The 26,488-nt window shown below is 43.1% G+C and overlaps 2 protein-coding genes across 2 annotated transcripts in view; one reads left to right on the top strand and one right to left on the bottom strand.

Annotated features, from left to right (window-relative positions):
* C2CD3 (C2 domain containing 3 centriole elongation regulator) overlaps window positions 1–6,604 on the bottom strand; it is a gene marked incomplete at its 5' end in the record, with an annotated part of 54,418 nt that extends 47,814 nt beyond the window's left edge. Inside the window, 7 exon segments of the mRNA XM_082498128.1 lie at window positions 785–913; window positions 2,062–2,194; window positions 3,100–3,317; window positions 3,754–3,953; window positions 5,062–5,219; window positions 6,140–6,400; window positions 6,544–6,604. Coding sequence (XP_082354254.1) covers window positions 785–913; window positions 2,062–2,194; window positions 3,100–3,317; window positions 3,754–3,953; window positions 5,062–5,219; window positions 6,140–6,400; window positions 6,544–6,604 — 1,160 coding nt within the window.
* Window positions 6,605–6,892: 288 nt separating this feature from the next.
* PPME1 (protein phosphatase methylesterase 1) overlaps window positions 6,893–26,488 on the top strand; it is a 31,227-nt gene continuing 11,631 nt past the window's right edge. Inside the window, exons 1-3 of the mRNA XM_082494010.1 lie at window positions 6,893–7,018; window positions 22,055–22,148; window positions 24,689–24,781. Of these exons, the coding sequence (XP_082350136.1) occupies window positions 6,921–7,018; window positions 22,055–22,148; window positions 24,689–24,781 (285 nt within the window). The 5' untranslated portion in view covers window positions 6,893–6,920. The remainder of the gene's footprint in view (window positions 7,019–22,054; window positions 22,149–24,688; window positions 24,782–26,488) is intronic.

The following is a 26,488-nucleotide window of genomic DNA, read 5'->3' on the forward strand; positions in this document are numbered from 1 at the left end:
TTATCCATAAGTACTTTATAACTTTTGGAATGCTTTGGGATACCAGTAATACTTAAGAACAGTTTCCTTTATAAAAAAATAAATACAAGCTGTATCTAAGTAGGTAAATACAAGTATCTTCAGAACATGGTTGGAGCCAAGTTGGGTTTTGTTTGGTTTAAGGATTTTCCATCTATGCTGTGAGTTCAAAACCATTTTATGATCTGCAAACACTTCAGCGTCATCCAGTGACAAACTGCAGGGAAAAAATAAGTGCAGGGCACAAGACCTATGAACAAAAATTCTGAACCATATCTGACACAGAAGCTGTATGCTTCATATCACTGATTTGGACACAATGTAAGCATTGTTTATGCTCTCACTACACAAAATGAGAGAAAAAGGTCTATTTAATATTTGGAGAAAGATTAAAAATACCTATTGGTTCTCTCTATTTTTTAATTTATGGACTGCAAGTTCTTCAAAGAAACACTCTATTTGTTTTATGTACTTCTTAACATTTTAGGACATGAGAGTTACAACTATTAAATAACTTAATTTTATCAAAGATTGCGGTTATTCTTTCTGACATCACTTCTACATCAAGGGACTTTGAGCTATCCAGGTTGTAATGCACTGAAGCTGAATGCAAGCTGAGGCATGAAACACCTCCATCACTTGCACATATGATTCACTGATTACATTTCCAGAAATGTGGAGAACTTGAAAAGCTGGGAGACATTTTTCGGTATAAAGTGTCCAAACAAGGACAATTTTGTAGTAACCTCCAGCGCTTTACACTCACCTGCCCAACAGTAACTGTATCAGTCTCTCTTCAGAGTTTAGGTCAAATTCATGACCTGAAGCTTCAGATGGGAAGAGGTGGGGATCTTCAGGAGGGGGCACATAATTTGAGTTCAAGCCTTTTGGGCTCCTGGATAACAGCGATTGCAGCACAGACAGCAGTAAAAGGAAAAATAAAGACATTAAGGCACAGTCAAGATTATTCCATCAAGGATAAAAATCAGAAGCGATGTACAGCCTTTTGTAGATTTCAGCTTAATCTCTACATATACAAAAACTTCCTGCAACCCTGCAGTCTGCTGCAAATCACATCCAAAATCTTATGCTTTGCAGTGCATCATAGAATCATAGAAACATTTAGGTTGGAAAAGACCTCTAAGATCATCAAGCCCAACCATAAAGGTTGGTCTAATCTTGCAGTTTAAGCACAGCTGCCGCACACAAAACAAAGAGAAGGCCTGAGAAAGACAAGCAAAATGTTTATAAATGATGTTCTATCAGTTTTTCCTGGAAAATCCAAAATCATCTAGTTTTAAACAAGTTGGAACAGTTTGAACAGAAATAATTTCAATTGTGTTTGCAACAGCATCATTGACTGTCAAAGACGATAAGCTATTTTCTGCTTTATAGTGGAACAAAAGGCAATATTCATATTTTTCCAAAAATAGGGAATTTAAGTTTCTCCTGTAAAAAACATGCATTTGTCTGAATACTTCTAAATGGCAATTCCACTGAATTGAAAACATCTACTAAGCCTAGTACTAAACAAAGGTGGAGTTAGAAGTTGAAAAAGAAAGATCATATGGAAGAAGATAACGACTACTAATTCTGAGAACACAGTTATAAGTGCAAATTTTCATGGGTATTTTGGCACCAAGAGATGCAAACTAGAATATTCAAAAGTACTCAATTTATGTCACTAATTACTTAGATTTCTCAGGAAACCTGTTCTCTGCGATGAAGTACCATTTAATTCGCTATGTTCCTTACATTATGTATTCCTTACCAAGATTTAATATTTCCTTACCAAATAACTCTGTACTAAATACAAATATACCGCGAAACAAAATTAAAATCAATGACAAATCAAGGCTTACTACACAATGATTAAAATCAATTCACAAAACATGGGCTTTTATTCACAAGTAGAAATTAATTTCCTATTTGAATGAGAATCCTAAAATACATCACACGAATCTCAGTATTTAATGTTTTCCTGGTAAGACCTCAAAATTTGTGGTTTGGTACTTAATCTCACTTTCCCCTTTCCAAGCTCACTTTGCTGGTGCTTTGAAATCATCTCTCTCTATAAAAGGAGGCACTTCATTCAGTTCAATCTCCACGTCCGGGCTAGACTTCATTGCGGAAACAACCATGGCATCACGGAGTTTATTGCCTTGATCCAAAAGAGCTGAGAAAGAACCAGAAGGATTAAATCTCAGCATTCAAATGCAATTTAAGAGCAATGTGTAAACACAATAAATGTGCCAGCTACAGTCAAGAAACTTCTGTTTTCAGCTGTTATAAAGAGATCCTGACATACAGGAGATTAAGTGCGTGCTATCCACCATAAAACAGACAGCACAGCCAGGAGTGAGTGAGAGTAATCCTCTGTCAGTCTCCCACTCAGAGCCCTACAAATAACTCATCTGCACACACCGAGTCAGGCATTAGAGGGGCATTATTAAGATACAGCAGCAAGATTAATTTATGGAAGAGTAGCTTGTCACCTTAGGGTGTCTCAACAGCAGGCTAATTTTAGGTCTTCTCTGTAAATATAAAAAAAAAATCAAAAGACAACACATATGGAAATGTGCCCTACTTTGATGCTCATTTGGATCCAGTCCTCATTTGGATCCAATCCAGGCGGTTTGTGATCTAAAAGTGATGCTAACTGACAGGTGATGGAAAAGAAATAATTTTCCCTCTGAAAATGCCAACGGCATAGAAATCCTCCCAAGATCTATCTGAACATGAGAGGCACCTTTTACGGCCAGCTCAGAAGACATGTCAATGATTAAACAGTCTGTGAAGCTGAACTTCCTTTTGTTTTATCCCTCCAGATCAGAGCTCAGGCATACTGCTACTCAGCAGCATGTTTTGCCTGATCTGGACACTCAAGCCACTTTCCAACAAGACTAAATCAGTACTTTTTAAGTAAAGACCTTTTTATTATCATTTTCTGTTTGAAATAATATAGGGTGAGCACGCAAAGTATCACTTTTCCTTAAGTCTTTATCTCTAGATAGGCATCTAAAATATTATCAAGAACAATTTATTGTGAAATCTAAAAGATGATGCCAGTTGTATACAAACCCGAAAGCAGGTCTTTTGTAGCTGGGTTATGCAAAGAGAGCACCCGTGTGTTTGTTCGAGCAGGTGCTTCAGGCTCAGTGCTGGTGGGAAACAACATTTGCTGTTTTGAAGGATTCACTTTCAAATGTTCATCTGGTAAAATCTGATGGTGATGAGCAGCAGAAAAAGAGTCCTTTATGTTTTCAGACTTCTCTTGAAAGAGCAAATGGTCCTTTCCCCTATTCAAAAATGAAATGTTATTTCAGTAACGACTAAAGTAGATTGGTAGAGGAATTCAAATATCTTCAAATTCTCCCTAGCACTGCAGCTGTTCCCCTTCAGCTGCTCCAAAAAGAAATGTGACATTATTTTAATGACTCCTCATCTTCCACTAACACCATCAGAGAGACCAACTCAAGCTGCAAACAAAAAGACTTGTGGCACCTCTTGTGTCAATTAGCAGAGCTTGAACTAAGTCACCATAGGATGTAAGTTTACATCAGATGAGAAGCTGTCCCTGTAAGCTCTGAAATCCTGAATGTTCTGGTTTTCATATAAAATGCATGTTCAAAAAGATCAGGTATTTCATAACCCACAAGTGTATGGCCATTGCTTAAAATAAAGTTTGTGAACTGCAAAATAAACCAGAATTTTGTCATGGGGAAGAAAAGATACCTGGGAGTTGTGGCTTCGCTATTGTTAATGCACTCTTGGTCAGCAATAGTCAACCATGTTTGCCTGGACTGCTGTGATGGAGCAAGAAACTGGGGCTTGCTGCTTCCCTGAGCAGGAGCGGTATCTAAACTTGCATCTGTGGTTGGGATAGAGCTGCTGGTGTCATACAATTCTGGCAGAGGTTCTAGAACTAGTGAGACCTGAAAGACAGAACGTGAAAATAATATTTAGTTCTTTTCTTAATTAAGTGCAACACACACTCTGTTCAATTTTACATTTCATGCAATGGAAAACTGTTGCTTTTATGTACAAAGTAATATTTGTACCATACAGTTATGTAACATTGTAAAACTCCAACATATTTACAACTTCTTTCACATTCCACGTTTTTAAATTGCAGGCAACTGTCTTTCAGCATAAATTGTCCAGAGTCAGGACTGCAAAACAGAACACCACCTTCACAATGCCAGATTGCAAAATCTTCTACAATTTCAGCCCACTGAGGCTCCGGAGAAGTGTCAGAACTGCATATCCATTTTTAAATTCACTGTTAAAACCCTCTCTTCAGCGTAGAGACTACAAATTTTTTTTATCAAGCTGAACTATCAATGCCACACATCCTTCTAAACAAAACAGAGTCAACACCATCAGTATTCATTTTTCATTCACTGCCTTAGTTCACGAATGCCTTGGACAGAGACCAGGTCTGCAGTGTACACAGCACAGCTTGATCCTGGCACCTGATCATACCAGTCTGGAGCTCTCAGCGCAGGAGAGACATGGACCTGTTGGAGCGGGGCCAGAGGAGGCCCCGGAGCTGCTGGGAGGGCTGGAGCACCTCTGCTGGGAGGACAGGCTGGGAGAGTTGGGGGGGTTCAGCCTGGAGAAGAGAAGGCTCTGGGGAGACCTTATTGCAACCTTTCAGTGCTTAAAGGGGGCTTATAAGAAAGCTGGGGACAGACTTTTTAGCAGGGCCTGTAGCGATAGGACAAGGGGTAATGGCTTTAAACTAAAAGACAGGAGATTTAGACTAGATCTAAGGAAGAAATGTTTTACGCCAAGGGTGGTGAGACACTGGCCCAGGTTGCCCAGAGAGGTGGGAGATGCCCCATCCCTGGAAACATTCCAGATCGGGTTGGATGGGGCTCTGAGCAACCTGGTCAGGTTGAAGATGTCCCTGCTCATGGCAGGGGGGTTGGACTAGATGGCCTTTAAGGGTCCCTTCCCACCCAAACCATTCTATCATTCCATGATTCTAAGTGTTAAAGTAATACAATTCATAACAAAGAAAAAAGATGCAAGGACTACCTGCAGCTCTCCTAGTTTATCAGATGTTGGTGAAACTATGGTGAAAAACCCATTGATGGGATGGCTGGGAGACAGCTGGGACAGTCCGGTGATTTGCACTCTGCCAATTGGAAGATGGTCAAGTTTGGTCATAACCTCCAGGACAAGCGCACCCATATCTGCAAAAATTAGGAACAGCTTCATTTCAGTCGCACACAACACAGTCACAATTAAACACAATTAAAACTTTTTTTTGTTAAAATGACAGAGATGCTAGAGGTTAACATAATGTCTTGTCATGAAATTATGATAATGAGGCAGCAGGTAAAGAAGTGTTATATTGATAATAAATTATGATTGATAAATACAAGACATCCAGTCTACCACAAAAGGACTACTTATGATAGAGCAAGGGATAACAGTTTTAAACAGAAGGAGGGTAGATTTAGATTAGGTGTAAGGAAGAAATATTTTACAATGAGGGAGGTGAAACCCTAGACCAGGTTGCCCCGAGAAGCTGTGGCTGCCCCATCTCTGGAGGTGTTCAAGGCCAGGTTGGACGGGGCTTGGAGCAACGTGGGCTGGTGGGAGGTGTCCCTGCCCATGGCAGGGGGGTTAGAACGAGATGATCTTCAAGGTCCCTTCCAACCCAAACCATTCTGTGATTCTAGGAATAGTGATAGGCAGAGTTTTTACAGACTCTAGACATCATGCTTGCATTAATTTCCTGCAGATCTTTCACTAAATTAAGTACCTTGATAACATTACAAGCTCATCTGAGTACCTTCTTATACTTCACACCCTTAGAACACAAAGATGCCCACTTAATATGCTATGTGTAACGCTAAAAATCATCAGATCTTGATACTATGGGGACTGCAGGAGACTTCAATAGTTTGCAGACCTGAGCGCTAAACCTGACTACTACAGAGACTGATGCCAGCAATTCCAGGCTGAGACCAAAAGCCTCCTTAATCAGGAAAACGACCTAAAAAGCCTTAAGTGAAATCAGGACTGGGGTCATTTGATGGGTAAATAACTCCTCGTTTTTTCTGGGTCTCCCCACAGCTCCAGCCCGACCCGGGCGAAGTGACTCTACCTGTCAGGTAGGCAGCGAACTGCCTGGGCCCACAGCGGACAGCATAGCGGGTGGTGGTTGTCCCCGCCGGTTGTCCCGGCCGTGAGGCGGGCTGGAAGACGGTACCGTCGGAGGTCTCACCCCACCACCTCAGGCGGACGAGGACGGTGGGCGGCTTGGCGGCCTTCCATAGGACCCGGGAGACGGTGCAGCGGAGGAAGCAGCGCAGTGGGCCCTCCACTAGCGGCGGCAGGCTGGTGGAAGCGGGGATGTCGCCGATACCTGCGGGGACGAGGGACCGAGGGGGTGTCAGCAGCGCGGTGCGGTGCGGCCCGAGGTGAGGCCCGCTCCCAACCGTCGCCGCCGCCGCTCCCACCGCCGTCCCTCCCCACGACCCCTTCCTTCCCGCCCCGGGAGCGTCCCACCTCCCCGCCGCCGGGTGCCCCCCGCCGCCGGGGCGAGCGGCCTCAGCCTCCTCTGCCGCATTCCCGCCTCGCCTCAGGACGCGCCGCCGCCCGGCAACCGCCGCCTCGGCGGGAGTGGGACGCACCGGGACTACAACTCCCGTCGTGCACCGCGGCCCCGCGGACTACATTTCCCAGAAGGCCTCGCGAGCGCTACGGGTGCCCGCGGCGGCCGCGCACCGCGATTTCCCGTGGTGCCGCGCGGCGGCGCTGTGTGTGTGGTGGGGGGGAGGCCGCTTCCGGCGGAGCGGGGGTTGGCGGCGGCTGAGGCGTTTGGTGGGGCCGGTTGTGGGGGGGTTCGCGGTGTGTTGTTGTGTGTTGACGTCTCCTTCGTTGTCATGTCGGCCCTGGAGAAGCAGCTGCACTTGGGCCGCCTCCCGCCGCGGCCCCCATTGCCCGGTGGCGGCGGACAGTCCGGCTCCAAGATGCGCATGGGGTAGGTGGGGGAAGGGCGGGGGTGGCTGAGGGGGCCTGGGGGGGAAGGAGGTGGGGGAGGGCTCTTGGGGGGATGGGGGGGGGAGCAGAAGGAGAAAGAGGTTAACCGCGGCAGGGGAGGGATGCTGGGTGCTGGGGGGGGGGTGGGTGAAGGATGCTCGTGGCTGCGGGCCTGGGGGTCTCGCTGGCAGTTTGGGGGAGGGGGGGAGTCATTACTGGGGAGGCTCTGGAGGGAGGAGTGCTCGTTATTGGGGGATCTGGAGGCTGGGGGTCCTCGTTGTTGGGGGGTTTGGAGGGAGGGGTGCTCGTTATTGGGTGCGCTTGAGGGAGAGGATGCTTGTTATTGAGGGATTTGGAGGAAGGGGGTGCTAGTTGAGGGGGGGGTTAGGGGCAGGAGGTCCTCTTCACTGGCAGGTGGCAGCAGAGGGGAGAGGGGCCACCCTTGTGTGGGCAGGTTGGGATGCCCCATGTGAAGGGGGTGCTCTGTCCAGAGTGAAGCTGGGGGTGTACTTTGGGGGATGGGTTACTTGTTGCTGGGGGAGATTGGGGGCTGGGGTGTTTGCTGCTGGGGCATTTGAGGGTGGGGGTGCTGGGGGGCCCTGTGGGAGAGGGAACTTTTGGGGGGAGTACTCTTGTTCCTGGGGGAGTTGGCAGGGAAAGGGAGAGAAGTGGGTGCTATTTCCTGGGGGAGTGAGAGGGTGGCAGCCCAACAGAGGTGGCTGGCAGTGTGGTGGGTTTCCCTGGACGGTGACATGATGTGAGAGGCCATCAAGCCCCTGGGGCTGACCCTGCTTCGTGCTGGATTGCTCACCAGAGCCCCGGGAGAGCAGCATCTGGACTGGGCTTCTCCAGCTGCCTGTCCTGGGCAAGGAGGCAGGCAAAGGTATTACTGCACGAAGAGTATCCTTGGTGCCAGGGAAGGTGGCTGGAGCTGGGATTGCTCTTCGGCAGCCCTTTTCTGAGTCCTTTTGCCATCTGTGTTTGAAGGGAGGGTCTAATATGTCGTGATTTATCTAGATGGCACCTCAAAGTTGGTGAAAGCATAGCTGGGGGAGAGAGGTATATTTAAATGTTATTTCTCAGCAGCAAAAGCTTATGTGAACCTGTACAGTAGGTGAACTCTGCCAAGTGACTTAAGTCCCTGCTTCAGATCATGGAAAATCTGGGATAGTCCAGTACGGATGTCAAATCTTTTAAGCAGGAGTGAGAACATGTTTTGGAAACTGTGAGAAGGTGTCTAGCTGTGTGGATGGCAACTAAAAAGGACTGACTGGACAAGAACAACCTATGCAAAAGCTCTATTATTAGCGATAAGTCAGAGGGAGAAAATGGGTTGCAAATGGGATGGCTTTGAAGGGACTTTAGTAATTTCACCTCCAAAGGTGTGAGGGAGAAGCTTGTCTTCCAAGCAGGTACTTAGTTATGGTAAAAGGAGAGCAAGATGATCTTGCAGCGGGATTATGGCTGGATTGTAGGGACGGAAGTTACAGTTGCAGAGTGAAGCAAAGGATGCTGGCAACAATCACGGGGATTTGAGCTCAGGAGAGATCGGGCTCAGGATGCTGAACAGAACATGTCCACAGCCTTGGGCAAAAAGTACAGATTTAAGCAGAATAGCAGAAACATGGAGATTTTATTAAAGCTAGAGAAAATGCATTTTCAGGGCTGTGTGACTTTTCGTACGTAGCTGATCATTAAAGTACAAAATCTGAGGTCTGGATTGTGACAAAGACCGGGGTTGGTCATCTGGAGGAGTGCCAGCCTCTGTGCGAGAGCTAGTCTCTGCGAGGTCCAGGTGTGCGCTGCACGATTCCTGTACGATATGAAGTGCTCTATTTGGAGGATAAAAATATCCTGCAATTCCTACAGGAAATCTCCTTTGCCTTGATGCATGAAATCAGATAACTAAAAGAAATAATGAAAAAGACAGCTACTCTGGGGTGGCTAAAATAAAACCCTTTAGGTTGGATGGGAGAGGACTATTTCCCCTCTGCTTTAAAGCATAGTTTTAAAACACTTATTTCACATCTTATTACTTATATTATATTTGGATAGCTATAATACAATTGATGTAGTTAGTATATGAACTAACACTAACAAATCTTCAAGTACTTTTTTTTTTTAATATCAATTATTTTAAAGCTAAGCTTCATGTAAGTGTTTAATGGCATGGCCTTGAGGCTAAGCAAAAAAGTTGTATTTAAGGATTAATTTGTTCTGTTAGTATAGAAATTAGAAAGAAGCAATTTTGAAGGACTTTCAGAGGCGGTTGCTCTCTCTCAGGACTGCTGTCTGCTCTCCTGTATCTCTTGGTTATCTGAAATTGGGAGTTGGGACTCATGGGCTCTGTTTCCAGATGTTGTGGTGAAATGTGGCATTGTGAGCGAGTCACTAAACTGCTAGTTCACCCATTGTGTTGTAGAGAGTCTTGTATTTCACAGGGGTGTGCTGAAGGTTACATGGTCCCTATAAGGCTAAATTTAATGTTAAATATATTATTTAATTATGCTGGCTCTGTTCAGAGCCAAGCAAACCCTCATGCTTTACAAAGTTTGCCAAGCAATATTTTTTCTGTTTTAGGAGAAGAAATAAAGTGTTTATTTATTCCTCTTGTTTTATCCTGTTTAACTTAAGAGTCTAATCCCTTGTGGTTATTTTGTGTGATTTTGAATTTACTTCATACTGGTTTCATGCATTGTAAACTTTGTAAACACCTTGTCTAATACTTTCCATACAGCAGTGCATACACCAATGGCACTATAAACAAACACCATGATGCATTGCTTGCTCAGTTAGGTATTCCTACTTTTATAATTAATATAAAAACTTCCAACATTGGTGTTAAGGGGGCCTTAAACAGGTTGAAAATCAGTTTGCAGTTTGTCTTGCTGCTGGTGTCAACTTCTGTCAGATATTTCCTGAAGGCAGGTGTCATCTCTACGTTAAATAAAAAGTCAAAAATTAATTTCCTGCAACACGGGGTGATCCGTGCTCTGCTGCAAGATCTCAGAGTCAGTAAACTAAAGGAGCTGCTGTGTTTTTCATGTGCCTCTAATTGGCTACGTTCTTGCAAAATGATGCCATGCTGCGGGATGTATTTTCCACATCAGTGTTGTCGTTTCTGAAAAGCCATCCTTGTGATAATTTTTATTAGAAAAATAGACAAAAGTAAAGGCTATTAAGTTACTAACTTAATGAGGTGCTGACAAAACCCCCATGATATTTGTTGCTTCACTTACTCATCGCAGGTAAACAAACAAATTAGAATAGAGCATTTCCGGGGATTTTTAAGTGGATTTTATGATGTACGCCTGTGGGGTGTTTTTGCAGGTCGGTAATGTTTATCCTTGTGCGGTGCTCGTTAGTAGCAATCCTATATAATAATTTATGTAATGCTTCCTATCTTGCCAACATTCAGAGGGTTTTTTAACGTTCTCTGTTAGGGACATGATTACGAAGGGAAGTTTGTTTTCTCTTGTTCTATAATGCTGTAAACCTTTTTTTTTTTTTTTTTTTTTTCTTTTTTCCCTTTCAAATACTTTCTGAAAGCACTGATATGAAATCCGGTGTTGTGATTAAGGATCAAGAATTCCCCTGTCCTTCACTTTCTAAGCAGCAGGGAATTGTTCATAATCGCGTTGTAGTTGCATGGTGCAGTTGTATTTTTGGTTTACTGCTCTGACATCGAGTATAATCCCTTTACGGGTGATGTTCCCTTTGTGTGAGGCTCTGCTCGTCTGACATGAGAACGGCGTCATCCGGAGATACTTGCGACTTATGCGTAAAAAGGAGACAAAAAGTAGGATACGGAGACAGCAAAGTACAAGTAACAGTGAGGTGAAGCTGTTGTGTTGTAGACACTTATGGTGGTGTTGCAAAGGAGGGCTGGAAGGCAGATCGGGCAAGGTGCTGAGGTGCCTTTTGAAACCGGGTGGTGCATCCGAGAGCTCCAACGTTGGTCTGAAGATGGAGTGTGGGTAGCGGTTGCTGGGTTTAGTGGTGCAGCAGGCACTGCGGCTCAGATTTGTAGTCAACTCTTTCAAATGCCAGAACTGCAGGAAATTGAATCTGTCAACCTGTTTGTGCGATTGTGTCATTTACTTGTTTCTGGGTGCTGATGAAGCTCGCAGGAGATAAGGGTGGCTAGATGTCAGCATCATTAAGACCTTTGCGTCCAAACCTGATCAAGTCTGTAGGCTCAATACTTTGTTCCTTTAACCTTTTCGTCTTCCCCCGAGAACTCTGATCTCCTCTCATCTTAAACTGTGTTTTCATTTTGGGAGAGCAGTGCCCAAAACTGGACGTGCAACTACAACAGAGGCTCTGACACAGCTGTGAACTGGAAAAAATATTTCATCTACTTTGCAGATGGTAACTTCATTCATACATCTCAGCAGAACTATTTTTTTTCCCGTGGTATGTCACTGCCCCCCTATTCGGGTTGCGGGCTACAGTTCTGCTGTGTGGCTGATTGCATCTTGTCTGCATTTGTGTAAATTATTTCTACCTGGGTTTAACTTAAATTTAGCTAAGTTTAGCCTTAGCAGGATGCAGTTCGGTACCAACAAGTGCAAGATTCCATAGTCAGGCCACCGAAAGAGGATGTGAATAATGATACAGAGAAAAATGAGAGTGTGACTTATGGTGCTGGTAAATGTTCACGGCTATACTGAGGTAGTCCTTTAAAATTCAAACTTTTACAGGGAACAAAACAGGGAACCTTAGAGAAACATTTGTTGTGGTCTTATGCATCTATTTTATTTCTGCGCTCTGAATTTCTTGAATTGGAAGCAGGGCCATTAAAATGGGTTTAAACTTAATGTCCAACAGCCCTGGCAAGCTCATTTTTCCATGGCTAAATGCTTCGCTTCGTATGCACTGATCCTCTGACTAGTGTGTTGGCCATTCCTTTTTATTCTTTCTTTATCAACCAAGCAGGCCGTGTTAATGTGACTGTATGGTGTGGTTGGAAGCCGATCCTAAGGAGCAGAGGGTGGAGCAAATGATATTGCTGTAGGAAAACAGAAAAATAATTTACTGCAGCACTGAGAGTTCTCAAGCTTCAGTCATCCTTGACTGGAAAGGCAAGTTATGGGGTAGGATGCTTTCTTCAAAATACAATTTTCGAGCTTCATCTGATATTACTTGTTTTGCAAAGAAGCTTTTGCCATTTACACTGAGGACTTCTTAACCAAAATAAATTCTTACATCTTACAGTAAATTATCTTACAGTAAATTATCTTACAGTAAATTATCTTACAGTAAATTATCTTACAGTAAATTATCTTACAGTAAATTATCTTACAGTAAATTATCTTACAGTAAATTACCCATGGCCCAGCAATGTGCCCTTGTTGCCAAAAAGGCCAGTGGAATCCTGGGCTGCGTAGGGAAGAGTGTGGCCAGTAGGTCGAGGGAGGTCATTCTCCCCCTCTACTCTGCACTGGTGAGGCCGCAACTGGAATACTGTGTCCAGTTTTGGGCTCCCCGGTTCAAGAGGGACAGGGAACTGCTGGAGCGAGTCCAGCGAAGGGCAACTAAGATGATGGAGGGATTGGAGCATCTGCCTTATGAGGAAAGGCTGAGAGCGCTGGGACTCTTTAGCCTGGAGAAGAGAAGGCTGAGGGGAGACCTTATTATGGCATACAAGTATCTAAAGGGTGGGTTGAAGGAGGATGGAGCCAGGCTCTTTTCAATGGTTCCCAGTGACAGGACGAGGGGTAATGGGCACAAGTTAGAACATAGGAAGTTCCGTTCAAATACACAGAAACACTTCTTTACGGTGAGGGTGACAGAGCACTGGCACAGGCTGCCCAGGGAGGTGGTGGAGTCCCCTTCTCTGGAGATTTTCAAGACCCGCCTGGATGCAGTCCTGAGTAATGTGCTCTGGGCAATCCTGCTTTAGCAGGGGAGTTGGACTAGATGATCTCTAGAGGTCCCTTCCAACTCTGAAAATTCCGTGATTCCATGATCTTTTCGGTAGTACCTTCCTAAAAGGTTAATCTGTGTTTGACTAGTTTGTAATAAAATGTCACCTATTATTGCATTCAAATAGGTGAAAACAGGCAAAACAGGCTTGTCTCGTTTGTTTGTTTGTTTGTTTATTCTTTTTTAGCATTTTCCAGCATGATTGCTTCCTTATGTCTCTTTACTGGAGAGTCTCATTCGAGAAGTCAAAGTGGCTGGAGCAAATCGCTGTGGGACTGTCATGTGGGGCCGAGTGCTCTGCTCCGTCACCGGGAATCTTGGCTCTGCTTGCAGCTGCAGCCTCTGCCACGCTTCCAGTTGTGTATCAAAGTAATGACACGTGCGCAAATGCAAATAGTAGGGATGTTGAATCCTTGATTGTGTGCACCGCAGATATTAATATTTAAGTAAAACCACTGAGTAGTTAAAATGGCTGCTGCAACATAGTTTTGACTGGCTTTTGCGGTAACACAAGATGTACGCTTGGGATTTTGTTGTATTTCACAGCACATCACATTGATTTCTGCTACCTTGCTTCCTCTAAATTGCAGCCCCCTCCCGTCTGCAGCACACACATGTGCGTGCACTGTTCCAGCAGTACCCTCCTTCGCTAGCGTAGCGTTCTCCTGCCTGTATTTAAGCGCTCTCCAACAGAATTGTCCAAATGAATGATGTTACCAAAAGGCTGTTTTTAAAGGAAGATGGTGCCTCTCTCCAACTCAAGCAGTACACGAAAATCACAGCACTGAGAGGAACTCGAAGTCCATTTTTCAATGTCCGTTTATTTTAAGGAGCAAATCTGTCTAAGGCTGTGTTTGAAATTGCCTGCATATTGCAAGTGATTCGTTTGAATCGCTCAGTTGAAATGGAAATAAAATCAAACTTTATGGGCAGAGTTCTCTGGGGAAATGAAATAATGGAGTTTGCAAAATCACTAGTGAAGCAAAAGGACCGAGACCCACAGAAGCAGCTCCTGGCAGCTGTAATAGCCGATGCATGCGCTGTCTTATTTTGGCTGAAGTTTTTCACTAGTTTGCTTACAGAATTAGCTTATTTAGAGCTGAGGATCCAGGTGGGATTTACAAATGAAGGAGAATTTGCTGTTCTTTTCCTATATATGCATAAAAATTATGTACGATCTCCTAAAGATCTTTTAATTATCTAGAAGGGCTTGATTGGATCAGATCTGTGTAATTTGATCATGAAAATTTCCACTAATTGCTCCCTTGCTAATCCATTTTTTCCCCTGAAACTTTTAAAATAAAGAAACATTTTATGTATTCAGTCAGAATATTTTATGTATTCAGTCAAGGCAGAACTTAAAATACTGTCCTTCTCAATATTTAGAATTTTTAAATACAATTTGTCAACCGTTGCAGTTCTTACATATAAATTATGTTTGATTTGCTTTGGTCAGGTTCAAGTATGGTGCAAGAATTAAGTATCTTGATTGATGTACATGATGTTCTTTAATTGCGTTAGTAGTTTTAAATATGGACTCTTGGTCAGCAAAAAAAGGCATTTCTAAAAATGGTTCTCCCTGCTTGGTACAACCTTTTTTTTTTTTTTTTTCTGTGTTCTTTTTAGGAAAATACCTGAAAGAAAACCCCTTTAAACATTGGTGAGAAATTTGTTGAGCCGCGTGGGCTCCTTTTGCTCTGGCATCGCTTGCAGTATGTGCACATTTTCAGTACGTGATGAAGAGGACAAACTGCACAATAGGATAAAACTAGCTGCGGAGGGTGCCCAGAATTTGTTTTGTGATTCCAGTTTAATATGCTGGCTGGCCGGCTTGGAGTTTAAGGATCATTCTAGAAAAGTTATTATGTTGGATCCGTTTCTGTTTTGGTCTGCCGGATGCTTTAAAAAGCAGTAATTAGTTCTGTCAGTTTAAATATTTGGTCAGCAAAATACTGCTTCAGCATAGGAAGGTGCAAAATCACAGCTGCTGTTTATTGGTCTTGCTTCTAATTTTGAATGTGTGTTGATGTGTAGCTAAAAATGGAAGCTCTAAGAAAAATAACAAATCAAAGATGCTAATTCTTTTCTTCAGAGAAATGTTTCTCTGGAATTGGCCCCTGCACAGCCTCCCGTGGTCAACAGGTGTTTTGTGGAAAACTACAATGTTTATTCTGCCCTTTTTGGGGTTCACTTTTAAATCAGAGTTTACTTATGTTTTCCCAAGCATTGTTTGGAAGCAAATATTTTGCTTTAAATTACAATTTGCACGTATTTGCATTGGAGGTGACAATAGGTTTTGATTCCCAGCTCTTCTTCGCTTTCTGCTTCAATTCCACTGCAAACATAGGAGTTCTGGTCTGTATTGTTCCCAGATATTTCATATATGACACACAACTACTAACATTTTGTCTGGGGGCATTGACTCTTGTTAAACTGAATTTGAAGCATTCGTTAAAGCTACTAAATCAAGCAGTATGGCAAGAAGTAGAGTCGCAAGTTCCCAGGCAAGGGCTTGGCTCTGATTTCATGGGTTCCTCTTGCAATCCATGAGATACTCTCCATGGATCTGTCTTGGTGTTAGCATCTGCCTGCCTCTTGCATGAACTTTTCATCAGTAGCCTTTGCGTTGGACCTCTGCTGTCAGAAATGGTGTTGGAAGGAATCATAGAATGGTTTAGGTTGGAAGGGACCTTGAAGATCATCTTGTTCCACCCTCCTGCCATGGGCAGGGACACCTCCCACCAGCCCAGGTTGCTCCAAGCCCCGTCCAACCTGGCCTTCAACACCTCCAGGAATGGGGCAGCCACAGCTTCTCTGGGCAACCTGCGCCAGGGGCTCACCACCCTCACAGGGAAAAATTTCTTCCTGATACCTATTCTAAATCTCCCCTCTTCCAGTTTGAAGCCATTCCCCCTCATCCTATCACTACGTGCCCTTGCAAAAATTCCCTCTCCAGCTTTCCTGTAGGTGCCCTTCAGATACTGGAATGTTGCTATAAGATCTCCCCGGAGGCTTCTCTTCTCCAGGCTGGACAACCCCAACTCTCCCAGCTTGTCCTCCCAGCAGAGGAGCTCCAGCCCTCGCAGCATCTTCATGGCCTCCTCTGGCCCCGCTCCAACAGGTCCATGTCCTTATGCTGGGGGCTCCAGAGCTGGATGCAGTACTCCTGGTGGGGTCTCACGAGAGCAGAGCAGAGGGGCAGAATCCCCTCCCTCACCCTGCTGGCCACGCTTCTTTTGATGCAGCCCAGGATACAAGGAGATAAGTTTTTTCATTGTGCTGTTGTTGAGTTTTTTGGTCATTTTTTATTTCCCGTTCAGGTTTCCCCCAAGCAAAGTGGAAAGTTCAATAATCTAATCTCACTTTTGCTTGGGAATTATGGACAGCTTTTGTGAAACAGCAAAGTTAAACCATTTGAGTCAACAGCTGCTTCACAAATCTCAACTGTGGCAATGTGATCAGACCAACCCTGTGTGGGTTTGTGCTGCAACTGAAAGGAGCAATATCTCCTATTGTTTTGCTGCTTGTCTTCATCTTCTCCATTGTACTGTGTTTGGGTGGAATCACAGCCAGGTAGGGAACAGATCTGGGAAAGACCAGAGCAGTTGTGGATGCCCTATCATTGGAAACATTCAACTTCAGGTTGGATGGGGCTCTGAGCAACCTGATCTAGTTGAAGGTGTCCCTGCCCCATGGCAGGGAGATGGACTAGATGGCCTTTAAAGGTCTCTTCCAACCCAAACTATTCTGTTACTCTGTGAAAACCATTTTTGTTTTCAGCTAGATCTGTTCACAGGGAGTGGTTAAATCTGGAGGAATGGGGAAGGAAAGAGATGTCTTCTTCACTAGCCTCACAGGTTTATTCTGAGGTACAGTGACTGTGTATCAGTGCTCTCAGTAACTGGAGGGTCGCCTTTTCTCTTTGTCTGCCAGTTCCAGGAGAAAGAGCTGCATCAGGTCAATGTAAGAGGTTTGAAACTGATACCAAGTTCTCCAGGTTACCCGATCTCATGAAGCTTGAGAAAACGAGCTACAAATCCCCTTCAATCTGAGCAACTGAGGTGAAGTTAACTTATCTTCCCCCATTATTCCTCCTTCAGCCCACCACCCCACGTCGCTACTGGCATTGTGTTTAACCAGATTGGGCTCTGTGAAGCTTCTCACCATATGCCCTGTTTTCCAGTCTTAGCTATGTCTATTCTTTGCATCCTCTTAAGTTATATCCTTAAATTATTGATCCCACTGCAGGTACAGTATTCCAGACATGGTGGCACCACTGCCTTGTGCAGTAGTAGTACAGTCTGTGCTCCAAGTTGAGATTGTCCTTAGATGCCTGAGAATGACGCCATGACCAGGGTCACCATGCTCTCACTTGGTGTATGCAGTCAACCCATGAACCTCCAGCTTTTCGGCAACCATACTTCACAGTGCTTTGTCCTGTTAATGCGGTTTCTTGCCTTGTGCCTGGGTACACGACTTGACTTTGTTAGTTTTGAGATCTGTTCCTCATCTGCCGCCAAAGAAACAATGCCAAGTCCCTCTACACTTGCTCTTGCCTATGCAAGATCAATGAACATTTTCTATGTGGTTTGGCTATTGGCAGCTGATTTCAGTTAGTGTTGTGCTTAATATTCCCCCTTGGTGGTCTTGAATGCTTAAAAATCTGCACTCGCTGGTAGAAACTATTGGGTTTTGCCATTTGTGCCAGATCATCAGTGCCAGCTCAAGATACTTGACGTTGCTGCAGTTTGGGCTCGTAGCACTGGTCTGCAACTGTGAGAAGTTCATTTCTTGGTTTTTGTTGTGATTAATTCTGATTCTAAATATCCAAAACTTGTGCTACTGAGGATTCATGTGGTTTCGTACTTCTCCTACACAATACAGGTTTAATGCCCTCGCACTAGTCAACAAGCTACGGTGTTCCCTTGCCTTGTGTAATAGTGGCTGAGCATACTGTAACTCTGCTTTCCCAAAAGTGGATTAATTTGTCAAAACTCTTCATCTGGCATGACACGATTAATCAGCAGCTTGCTTCAGGATTTCCCCATGTTCTGCCTCCTTCACAAGTAAGAAGCCCCCTTACAAACTTTCTGGCCTCACAATGGTTACCAGGGAGTTCCTGCTGCTTACCAGATTTGTGGATTATGTTGGAAGGGGTGTAGCTGGGCGGATGACGATATTTGTTAATCACCTGGAATTACTCAGGACAATCAAACCTAAAACCAGCTGTAACGTGCTGTGGAAAAGTCTGACTGCGTTGAAATGCTGCATTTTAAAAGGGTGATGAAATTTGTTGTCGCTAACTGCACATCCTACCTATTCAAAAACCGGAGAAGTGAAATCATCCAAGCTGTGGGCAGCTCTCTTCATCTCCAGAAAGCACTAGAAATGGTACAGAGAAGAGAGAGCGTGATCAGGGCTGGGATGGCTTCCAGGCGAGGAGATAATCAATAGAGTGGGACTCTCGGCTTGAAAAATACATGGCCCAGACAAGGGGAATATGGTAGAGATGTATACAGTCATGAATATTGTAGAGAAGAACAGGCAAATGTTATCATAGTGTGAGCTTAAAAACAAACAGAAGTAATCCTTTTTGCTTAAAGCCCGATTAAACCGTGGCACCGTTGTCACAGATGTTGTGGAAGTAGCTCTGGCTGGAAGTGACTTGTATTTTACGTGATGAGCTGATGGAAACTGCTCTCTCTTAATGCAACACAGCGCTGAGGATGCAACCTCCAGAGATCCCCATTCTGCTTATGGTGGAAATTTGGAGGTCATACCTTATTCCCTACTTAACCCTTTGCAGAGCATATGCTGTGCTGGCATCTCTCGGTGACACATTGCAGACCTGGATGGACCTTTACTGTCTCTTGTCCTACCGATTCTTGTGGTCCTAGAAGATAAACCAATTCTAAGTCAGGTAGCTTGAAGCCTTTATCAGTAATATGAGTTTGCTGTATTTCATGCCAAATTCTTGCTTATGAAATTCAGCATTAGTTGTTTTTTGAATCTTGACCTGCACTGGGAGTTTCATGTTTATGTTTTTCCTAGCAGGATGTTCTATCCCTGTGGCAGCAAATGTTGTCTCCCTTCCTTGGATCCTTGGACACCTATGCAGGTGTGCTTGGTTCTTCCCAATATTATGACAACTTGTCATCTTGAAATTATATCACTCTATTCTTCCTGATCTATAGCATTCTTTGAAAGACTGCAGTTCGAATGTGATGTTTTTTCTTTAATCAGAGAATGAGATTAAGCACAGGCAGTAAAAGAGATTGATATTTTCTGGATTTACGTAGGTGTGTGACATCTCATTTTATTTAATTGAAATTTGACAAGAACCATACTGAAGTCTAGAAATCCACAGAAAAGAATTTGGGCCCTTCGGGGGTGGTTGTTTTATGTTTCATATTGTAGAAATATCAGGGGAAATAGGAGTTTTGTTTCTACAAAATTGAAAAGCTGCTTTGTCTGTTCCTTTCTGTTTCTTTAGGAAGCCAAGAATTCAGAAGAAACTTCCTTCAATGGAAGAGATTTTTTTTCTGTGAAGGTCTTTCATCCTCCACGCCCATGCTTGATTTTAATATTCTGTGCTGATTGCCTCCCCCAGAAGAGCTGAAGTGCAAAAAGCCTGTTAAAATGGTGCACTGTTACTCATCCTGTATACTGGGCTCAAATCTAGCCTAATTATGTCACTGCCAAAATTAAGCATTACTCTTTTAGCCTTACTGAACGAATATCAGCCTGAGAAACAGATTTTGCATCGACTGAGTCATCAGGAAAATTCTGATTGCGGAGCCTTTTGTTAGTAATGGGGATCCAAGGAGAGGGCACAGCTGCCCCTTTTGATGGAAGCAAAAAATAAATTGGTTTGTCAACTGGGCACCTTTGAGAGTTCTGGTTTAGACTCTGTCCGCTGAACAGGTCTTCTGCATTCACCCAATAATTTAGGGGAATTGCATTCCCTAAGGTGCTGGCTGGGACCTTTCATTAGTACTACAGGAGCAGCTAATTTAAGGTGTAATTTGTGGCAGTGCTTTGTGATTTACCTGTCAACAAACTGCGGCAGAAATTAGCCTTATTATAAAGAGGAGATGAGTCTCACTGCTTATGGGGAATAATGAGTGTGATTCACGTTTTGGAAATGTGTTACTGGGAAAACCAGGGTTGGTTTTCTTTTTTTTGACAGCCTCTGTTCAGGTATTATTCCCTGGGCATGGCGGAGCACTGGCAGCTCAGACAAAAGGCAGAAACCTCCAGGTAGAAGTAGTTACTAGACGCAAAGTGGTCCACAGGTAGCACAGATGTCCAAATCTTTTATCATAACAAGTTGTCTTTTAACACAATAGCGTTGATCCGTCTCCAAAGCACCTTCTGTTCCCCCAGTGTCCACCATGACAGTTTTCTTGCCTGTGCAGTGTTTGTTCATCAGTATTTGGCGAACGTTGTGATAGAAAAAGAAATCCTGCTTCTGGGCAAGTAGCTTCCTAGCTTGTGCGGGATAGAATTGGGCATCCAGAAGTCTCCAGTGATTGGAATATGTTTGGCCAGATTTTACCTTTCTGGATTGTTTGGTTTTTTTGGTTTTGGGTTGTTTTTTTTTTTTAATGATGGTAAAGCTGTGTTTCTATATGAGTAGATTATGACTTCTGAAGGATTTACAGTAACCTGGGAATAAGTGAAAGCCTGGAGCAAACAGAAGCCCAAAAGCCCATTCTCACATGGAAGTATTCTGCCGGCATCTGTGTTATGCAGTCTTGTCATTATGATCCTTAATTTAATATGCAGCTTTCTAAAGATCCTACTTTTTTTTTTTTCCACTTTTTTTTGTTGTTTATTTGTTTTAATTTAGCCTTTTGGACTCACTGCCTTTTACTTGCATTGCTGGACTTGATAGCATCCTTCCTAGCGGAAAGCTTTTTTGATAGGATATTTTCATAATCGCAGACAGTTGTCAGCGTAGCTCTAAGAACACGGAGGAAGACAGCTTGAGGAGTGTTTATTGGTCTTCATTGCAATGCTGTTCTCGTGGTGCTCATACTTAACTGAGGCAGGATAGATACGGAAGCATGTACCGAATTCATTTGGCTGTGTACTTTTCCCTGATGTTGCCCTACGTGCAGTCTTTAAATACTAGATCTGTTTACAAATATGCTAAAGTTTTAACCGCTGCAATAAATTCTGGGAAACTTGAGCTGTAATTAAAACTTGCTGCTGTTAAATTAAATCTGGTGGATTTTATTTATTCTGCTCCCGACACTGTTTCTAAATTTCTTTTATGTATAACACTGTTCAATTCTCTCTGTAGTTTTTCTACCAGCCACCCAGCCTTTGGGACAGGTTGGCTTTCTGTCTGAATGATATTTCTTCCAAAAAATAAAAGGAGATTTCTAGGAAAGTTGTAATCTTATGACAAGTAGTACATGGTAAATCAGTAGTAACCTTCAGTAAATAGCTGACACTCTACTTTTCAATAGTGTGGTGTCAAGGTGTCTTCTGAGAGGGATGTATTCTTTTTTAAATTGTGATTCATGGACTGAGTCATAAATTTAGGATGGTTTCCTGTGTTCCAGGCACTGGAGTGCTCCCAATCATGTCAGCATCAGGCTTGCTTTAAGGCTAGAGCAAGACCATTAAATACAAAGGTATTTAATGACTTCTGATGCTGACTTTTGAAGTGCGTGATCTGTGGGTCATTGCAATTTGGGAGATTGTCCTGGGACAGTAGCGCTATGTTGTGCCCTTTTTCCTTTCCCTTGGCTTAGGTCTGTGTGGTCTCAATTGCCGTTGTTCGGTCTTCCTTGGAAAAGCTTTATGAGGAAAATAGTCTTCTCTCTGTGTCTCCACTAGTTTTCCTGTGCATCTTTGTGATCTCTTCAATAGGAGCAATAATTAGGGTGGAAAAAAAAGGGAGGATTTCCTTACTGACCATAAAATTGCTAATGTAGTAGTTGTATGGGAATTTCACTCGTGCGTCGTTTGCTTCCAGTCCTAAACTGTTGTGTAACGCCAGCGTGTTCTCTTCCATGTACGTAATGATGCCTGTATGCCAATTTAAATGAAAGATTTAAAAAATACCTCTGTCATACTGAATTTTTTTGTCTTACAGCCCTGGAAGAAAGCGTGATTTTTCACCAGTGCTTTGGAACCAGTACTTTGAATCGATGGAGGACGTTGTGGTAGAAAATGAAACTGGCAAGGATATATCCTTTTTTCAGATTGAACTTTTCTTATTCTCAGTGATTGGGGTGGTATCATGTGTTGTTTAGTTTATTGGGGTTCTTGTCAGCTTTTTCATTTATTTATTCTCATCTTCCATTTTTTCTTTTGTAGAGATTGGTGTCAGTAACTAGAGCTCCTAAGCTGACATTTAAGGTGTACTAGCAAGGTCAGTTCCTGGCATTGCTTCTCTAGTAATCATTAATTTAAAAAAAAAGTGTTTCCAACAGTTCAATAACATATTTTGCAGGGAGATGCTCATCAGTTCTCACAGTTTAAACCATATCACGATCAAAGCTGTTTATTGATTTTTATTAACAACTGGCGATCAGTGAGCTGTATGCTCAGGATCGGTATCAGCAGTGCAACAGAGAAACCTCAACACTGAATGCTTAGATGTTAATAAATACTTCCAAATTTCTAAATGCCTTTCTACAACTAGTGCCAGGAAGTTCTGTTCCTGTACACACACAAACAAATGTATGTGCACAGTCATATGCACCCCCAAGAAACGTGGGTTACAAGCACACATGGTCTCTTCTGGGACTGCAGGATCTACCTGTGCACCTCTCCTGTGGGAGATATGGATACTACTTGTCCTGCTCCCACTAATGCAAAGGACACTGAGAAAGCACCACGTGAGGTCACACATACACACCCGAGGTGGGGGTCCTCCCTTGTTGCACCCAAAATTGTCAATCCAGTAGCGGTGTGCAGATAAGGAAGGTTCTCGCTTTGACCAAGGTGGAGGCGGTGGTGTCACCAGGAAGTCTTCTGGCAGTGTCAGACGAGGTTTTGACTGCTGCTGTTTCCTCTCCAAGATCTCTGTCACCTTTGCAAATGTTCCTGTTGCTTTTATACTTCTTTTCAAGATGACTCCTCTTTGCCAGTCTTCCAGTTACTGTTTAATCCAGCTGATGGCAGTCATCCTCTTTGATGGGCTCAGACCGCTGTTGTGTCCAGGCCGTTTGCTAACTGAGAGCGCCCCAGCAAGTACAGTGTGTGAAGGTACTGGGACAAGACTTCCCATCAGTCCTACCTCTGCCTGCAGTTCTGACAAAAGCAGGTTTGAGAGGTACTTCCAGGTCTTTTGACCTAATTACAGAATGAAAACATATTAATCTGTGTTTAAAGAACACATTCCTGTAGTTTAAATAGTTGGTTCAGTTTTTAAGCATGCATATTCTAGCTTGGCCATTAGGAAAAGCAAATTTTCAAGCTATTTCTCTCCAAATACCAATTTAGTAATTACTTCTCTAATGTCGGTAGCGTGTGATGCTTTGAAATGAGAAAATTCTCTCTCCTTGTTGTTTTGCTTAGCATGTCATTATTTTGTGTTTATTAACTGCATTTGTCCAATTGATCCTATGAATTCTTCATGATATGTACCTTGTCTGCCTTTGATGTAAGGGCTGTGCACACCCCTGAGGCTTTGTAAATAATAAGATGAAAAGGATAATGGACCTATTTGGATAGGTAGTGTGCATAAGAATTCTAAATTTAAGCAAACCTTAGTTATTTGGGATTTATTGTGTTACCTGTCACCTTTAACAGAAGCTTGAGCTCTTGTACGATAGGTTTTAGACAGACGCATCCTGTGAAAGCAGCTGAATTAATGAATGGAGTTGGTGCTCAGTGTTCTGCCCCAGCTACCTGTTACTGCTCTGTCAGATCTTGTGTGAACAAACCCCAGCTGATGAAATTGTCTAAGCTGACACAGCTCATTGTAACTGAAACGGCGTAGGCAGCACCTGCGTGAACTGTCTGCAACCAGCAGATGCAAAGGGCACTGCAGTATTCAGCAGAAAAACGACGAGCAGCCTCATCAGTAACCGCAGCTAGCTGGGTTAGATTCAGAGGAACGCTTTTGGGCCACCCCAAGAACAGGGGGAGAACAGCAGAAGGAGGTGAAGTGACTTGTCTGATCTGTTGGTCACAATTTCGGGCACCGAATGCAGATCTCACAACTCCCAGTTCTGTGCTTTTCCCTAAGTGACGTTGTTTTTAGTGATAGTTAAACTGATTTTTCTGTATCTAAATATATACTGTAAGGGGACTTTAGCTCCCTAGTGAAGAATCTTTGCTGTGTATCTTCCAGAGAGTAATTATATTGCCTTAAAAATCTTGTTTACTGGCTTATGTGACATTTTTCCTTGGAAGTAATAAGAAAATGCACCAAATCAAAATTACGTGCACCGAAGTGCGTGCTGATCGTGATTTGGTTTTTCTCTTAGTTGTTCAGTTCACTGTTGTGCACAGGGGGGAAAGGGTGTGGGCAAGAGATGTGTGGGTTACAGGGAGGAGGAGACCTGGGCAGCAGGAAGACAACTCCTGAAGCTTAAATAAAGTGGGTTAAGTTTTGTCCAGGTTACGTTTGCACGTGCCGGTTGATCAGAGGAAGAAATGAGGCCTGGGGTACACAAGGGTAGAAACAAAACACTGTTGGGTATTGCAGACTCCGAAATACATTCAGCTGAGTAACTTACTTTAAATAACTCTGTGAAATATCCTTAACTGTTCATACACTTTTCGAATTTACAAAAGTGGATTGGAGGGACCTGTCTTACTGCTGCTACACGGTGGAGGCCATTCAGCTCTTTCCTGGGCTGTATTTACTGTAAGTAAGCTGCTGCCTTGTAGAAGCATATATGTATGCAAATATAGTGCTCTGAGCGTGGAAGGCAACTAACCATTCAGCTATGTTAAGCATGGGAAAATCAGTTCAGAAAACTGTCTTATAATCTCCTGGTGCGCACCTGACTCAAGTCTTCTAAATATTTCACTGTCAGTGTATTTATTATATAGGCAAAGCACATGCAAAGGTTTATCGTCTAGGTTTTAATTAGCAGCAGTGACCAAAACTACGCCTGTTTTAATAAAGTGCCAAGACATTTCTTATGATAGAATATCCATTTTTTTTCAGAAGGCTGCTTTTTCGTGACTACCAGTGAAAGTTCAACAGCTTTATCTCCTCATAACAATATTATCTTTGCATGGTTGAGGTCCTGTTTGATTTGTCGAGAAATCTTATTTTGTCAATAGGAGTGTGGGGACTGAGCAAATGAAAATTCCTCCCCCGCCTTTAAAAAATAAAGGGAGTTAAGGAAGAAAGCTTCTAAAGGATTTCAAGTAAAGTAAAATCACTTGCAGTGTGGGATTTTTATTTGGGACATTTTTAATCCAGGAGCTTTTCAAGCTGTCTAGTGCCCTTAACAGAAGGATGCTATAGGATGACGTTCATGGAAGTGCAACTGGACAGATGAAGTCTCTTTGTCCCCTCTGTGCCTTTGGCTGTGTCATATTTGTTTCGCAGTCGGGTGGGCTGTAGATCCCTTAGTCTTTCGGCAGAGATTCAAATGAGGAACAAGAATGAACGTTTTAGAAGTCACTACCAACTGCTCTTGAATTCCCAACATGACTACTGTTGACTAATCTTGATGGTGTAATCATAAACCATCTTATATTATGATGAGACAGACTAGAAAAATACTTTGCTGACTGGGCTGTAATTTTGGTATTGAACCTAAACAGTTCATGTGTAACTTGAGCTGATCCAGGGACTGGTGCAGATATGGGTCTTCTGAAACTGTTGAACTTTATAAGACTTAAATTTCTGTCTTCCTAAATGCTGTAGTTACTTGCTGGTAGCTCATTAGTTGCCAAGGTGGATGGATGTCTTTTCCTCTGCTAGTTTAGTGGGTTTTGTTATGGTATACAAGTGCCTTAAAGAGATGCAGTGAATGCCATTGCTTTTAATTGGAGGCAAAGGTATGAAAGTCACATTTTTCTCAATTAAGGAAAGGGCTCCGTACAAGTCACTTTCACCTTCTCTAGAGCTCTTTATTTCCAATAGCAACATCAATACTATTTTTACATTTAAAAATCTCTGGAGTTGAATTTTGTGGAGTGATTGCAGTCATAACACTGTACCTTACGCTTACTGACTTTTCATGTTGCTGTTAGCGATTAACAAAGTTAGGTCATGTACAAGACTTACATAGATTTACGCCTTGCACTTGAGACTGCATCTGGAGAAAGAAACCGCCGCAACAATTAGCTCGTGCCTTTGTGTGGCTACTATAGAATTATTTCCTTTGTGCATTTTGAAATGAAAGTATGTCCCAAGCAATCCAGTGTTAAGTCTTTGGGATGAACCAGAACTTAAAAAAACCCAAACCCTAAACAACACCTTCCCCCCTGAAAAAAAAAAAAAACAAAAAAACCAAGAAGAAACCCAAATTGGGAAGCACTGAGGATAACCATCTGTGTAAAATAACAGCCTGCAGGAGTGGTGTGCTCCTTTCTTCCTTTGCTTATTAGCCTG

The sequence above is a fragment of the Vanellus vanellus genome, assembly GCF_965231255.1.
Source record: "Vanellus vanellus genome assembly, chromosome: 1".
Classification (NCBI taxonomy): Eukaryota; Metazoa; Chordata; class Aves; order Charadriiformes; family Charadriidae; genus Vanellus; species Vanellus vanellus.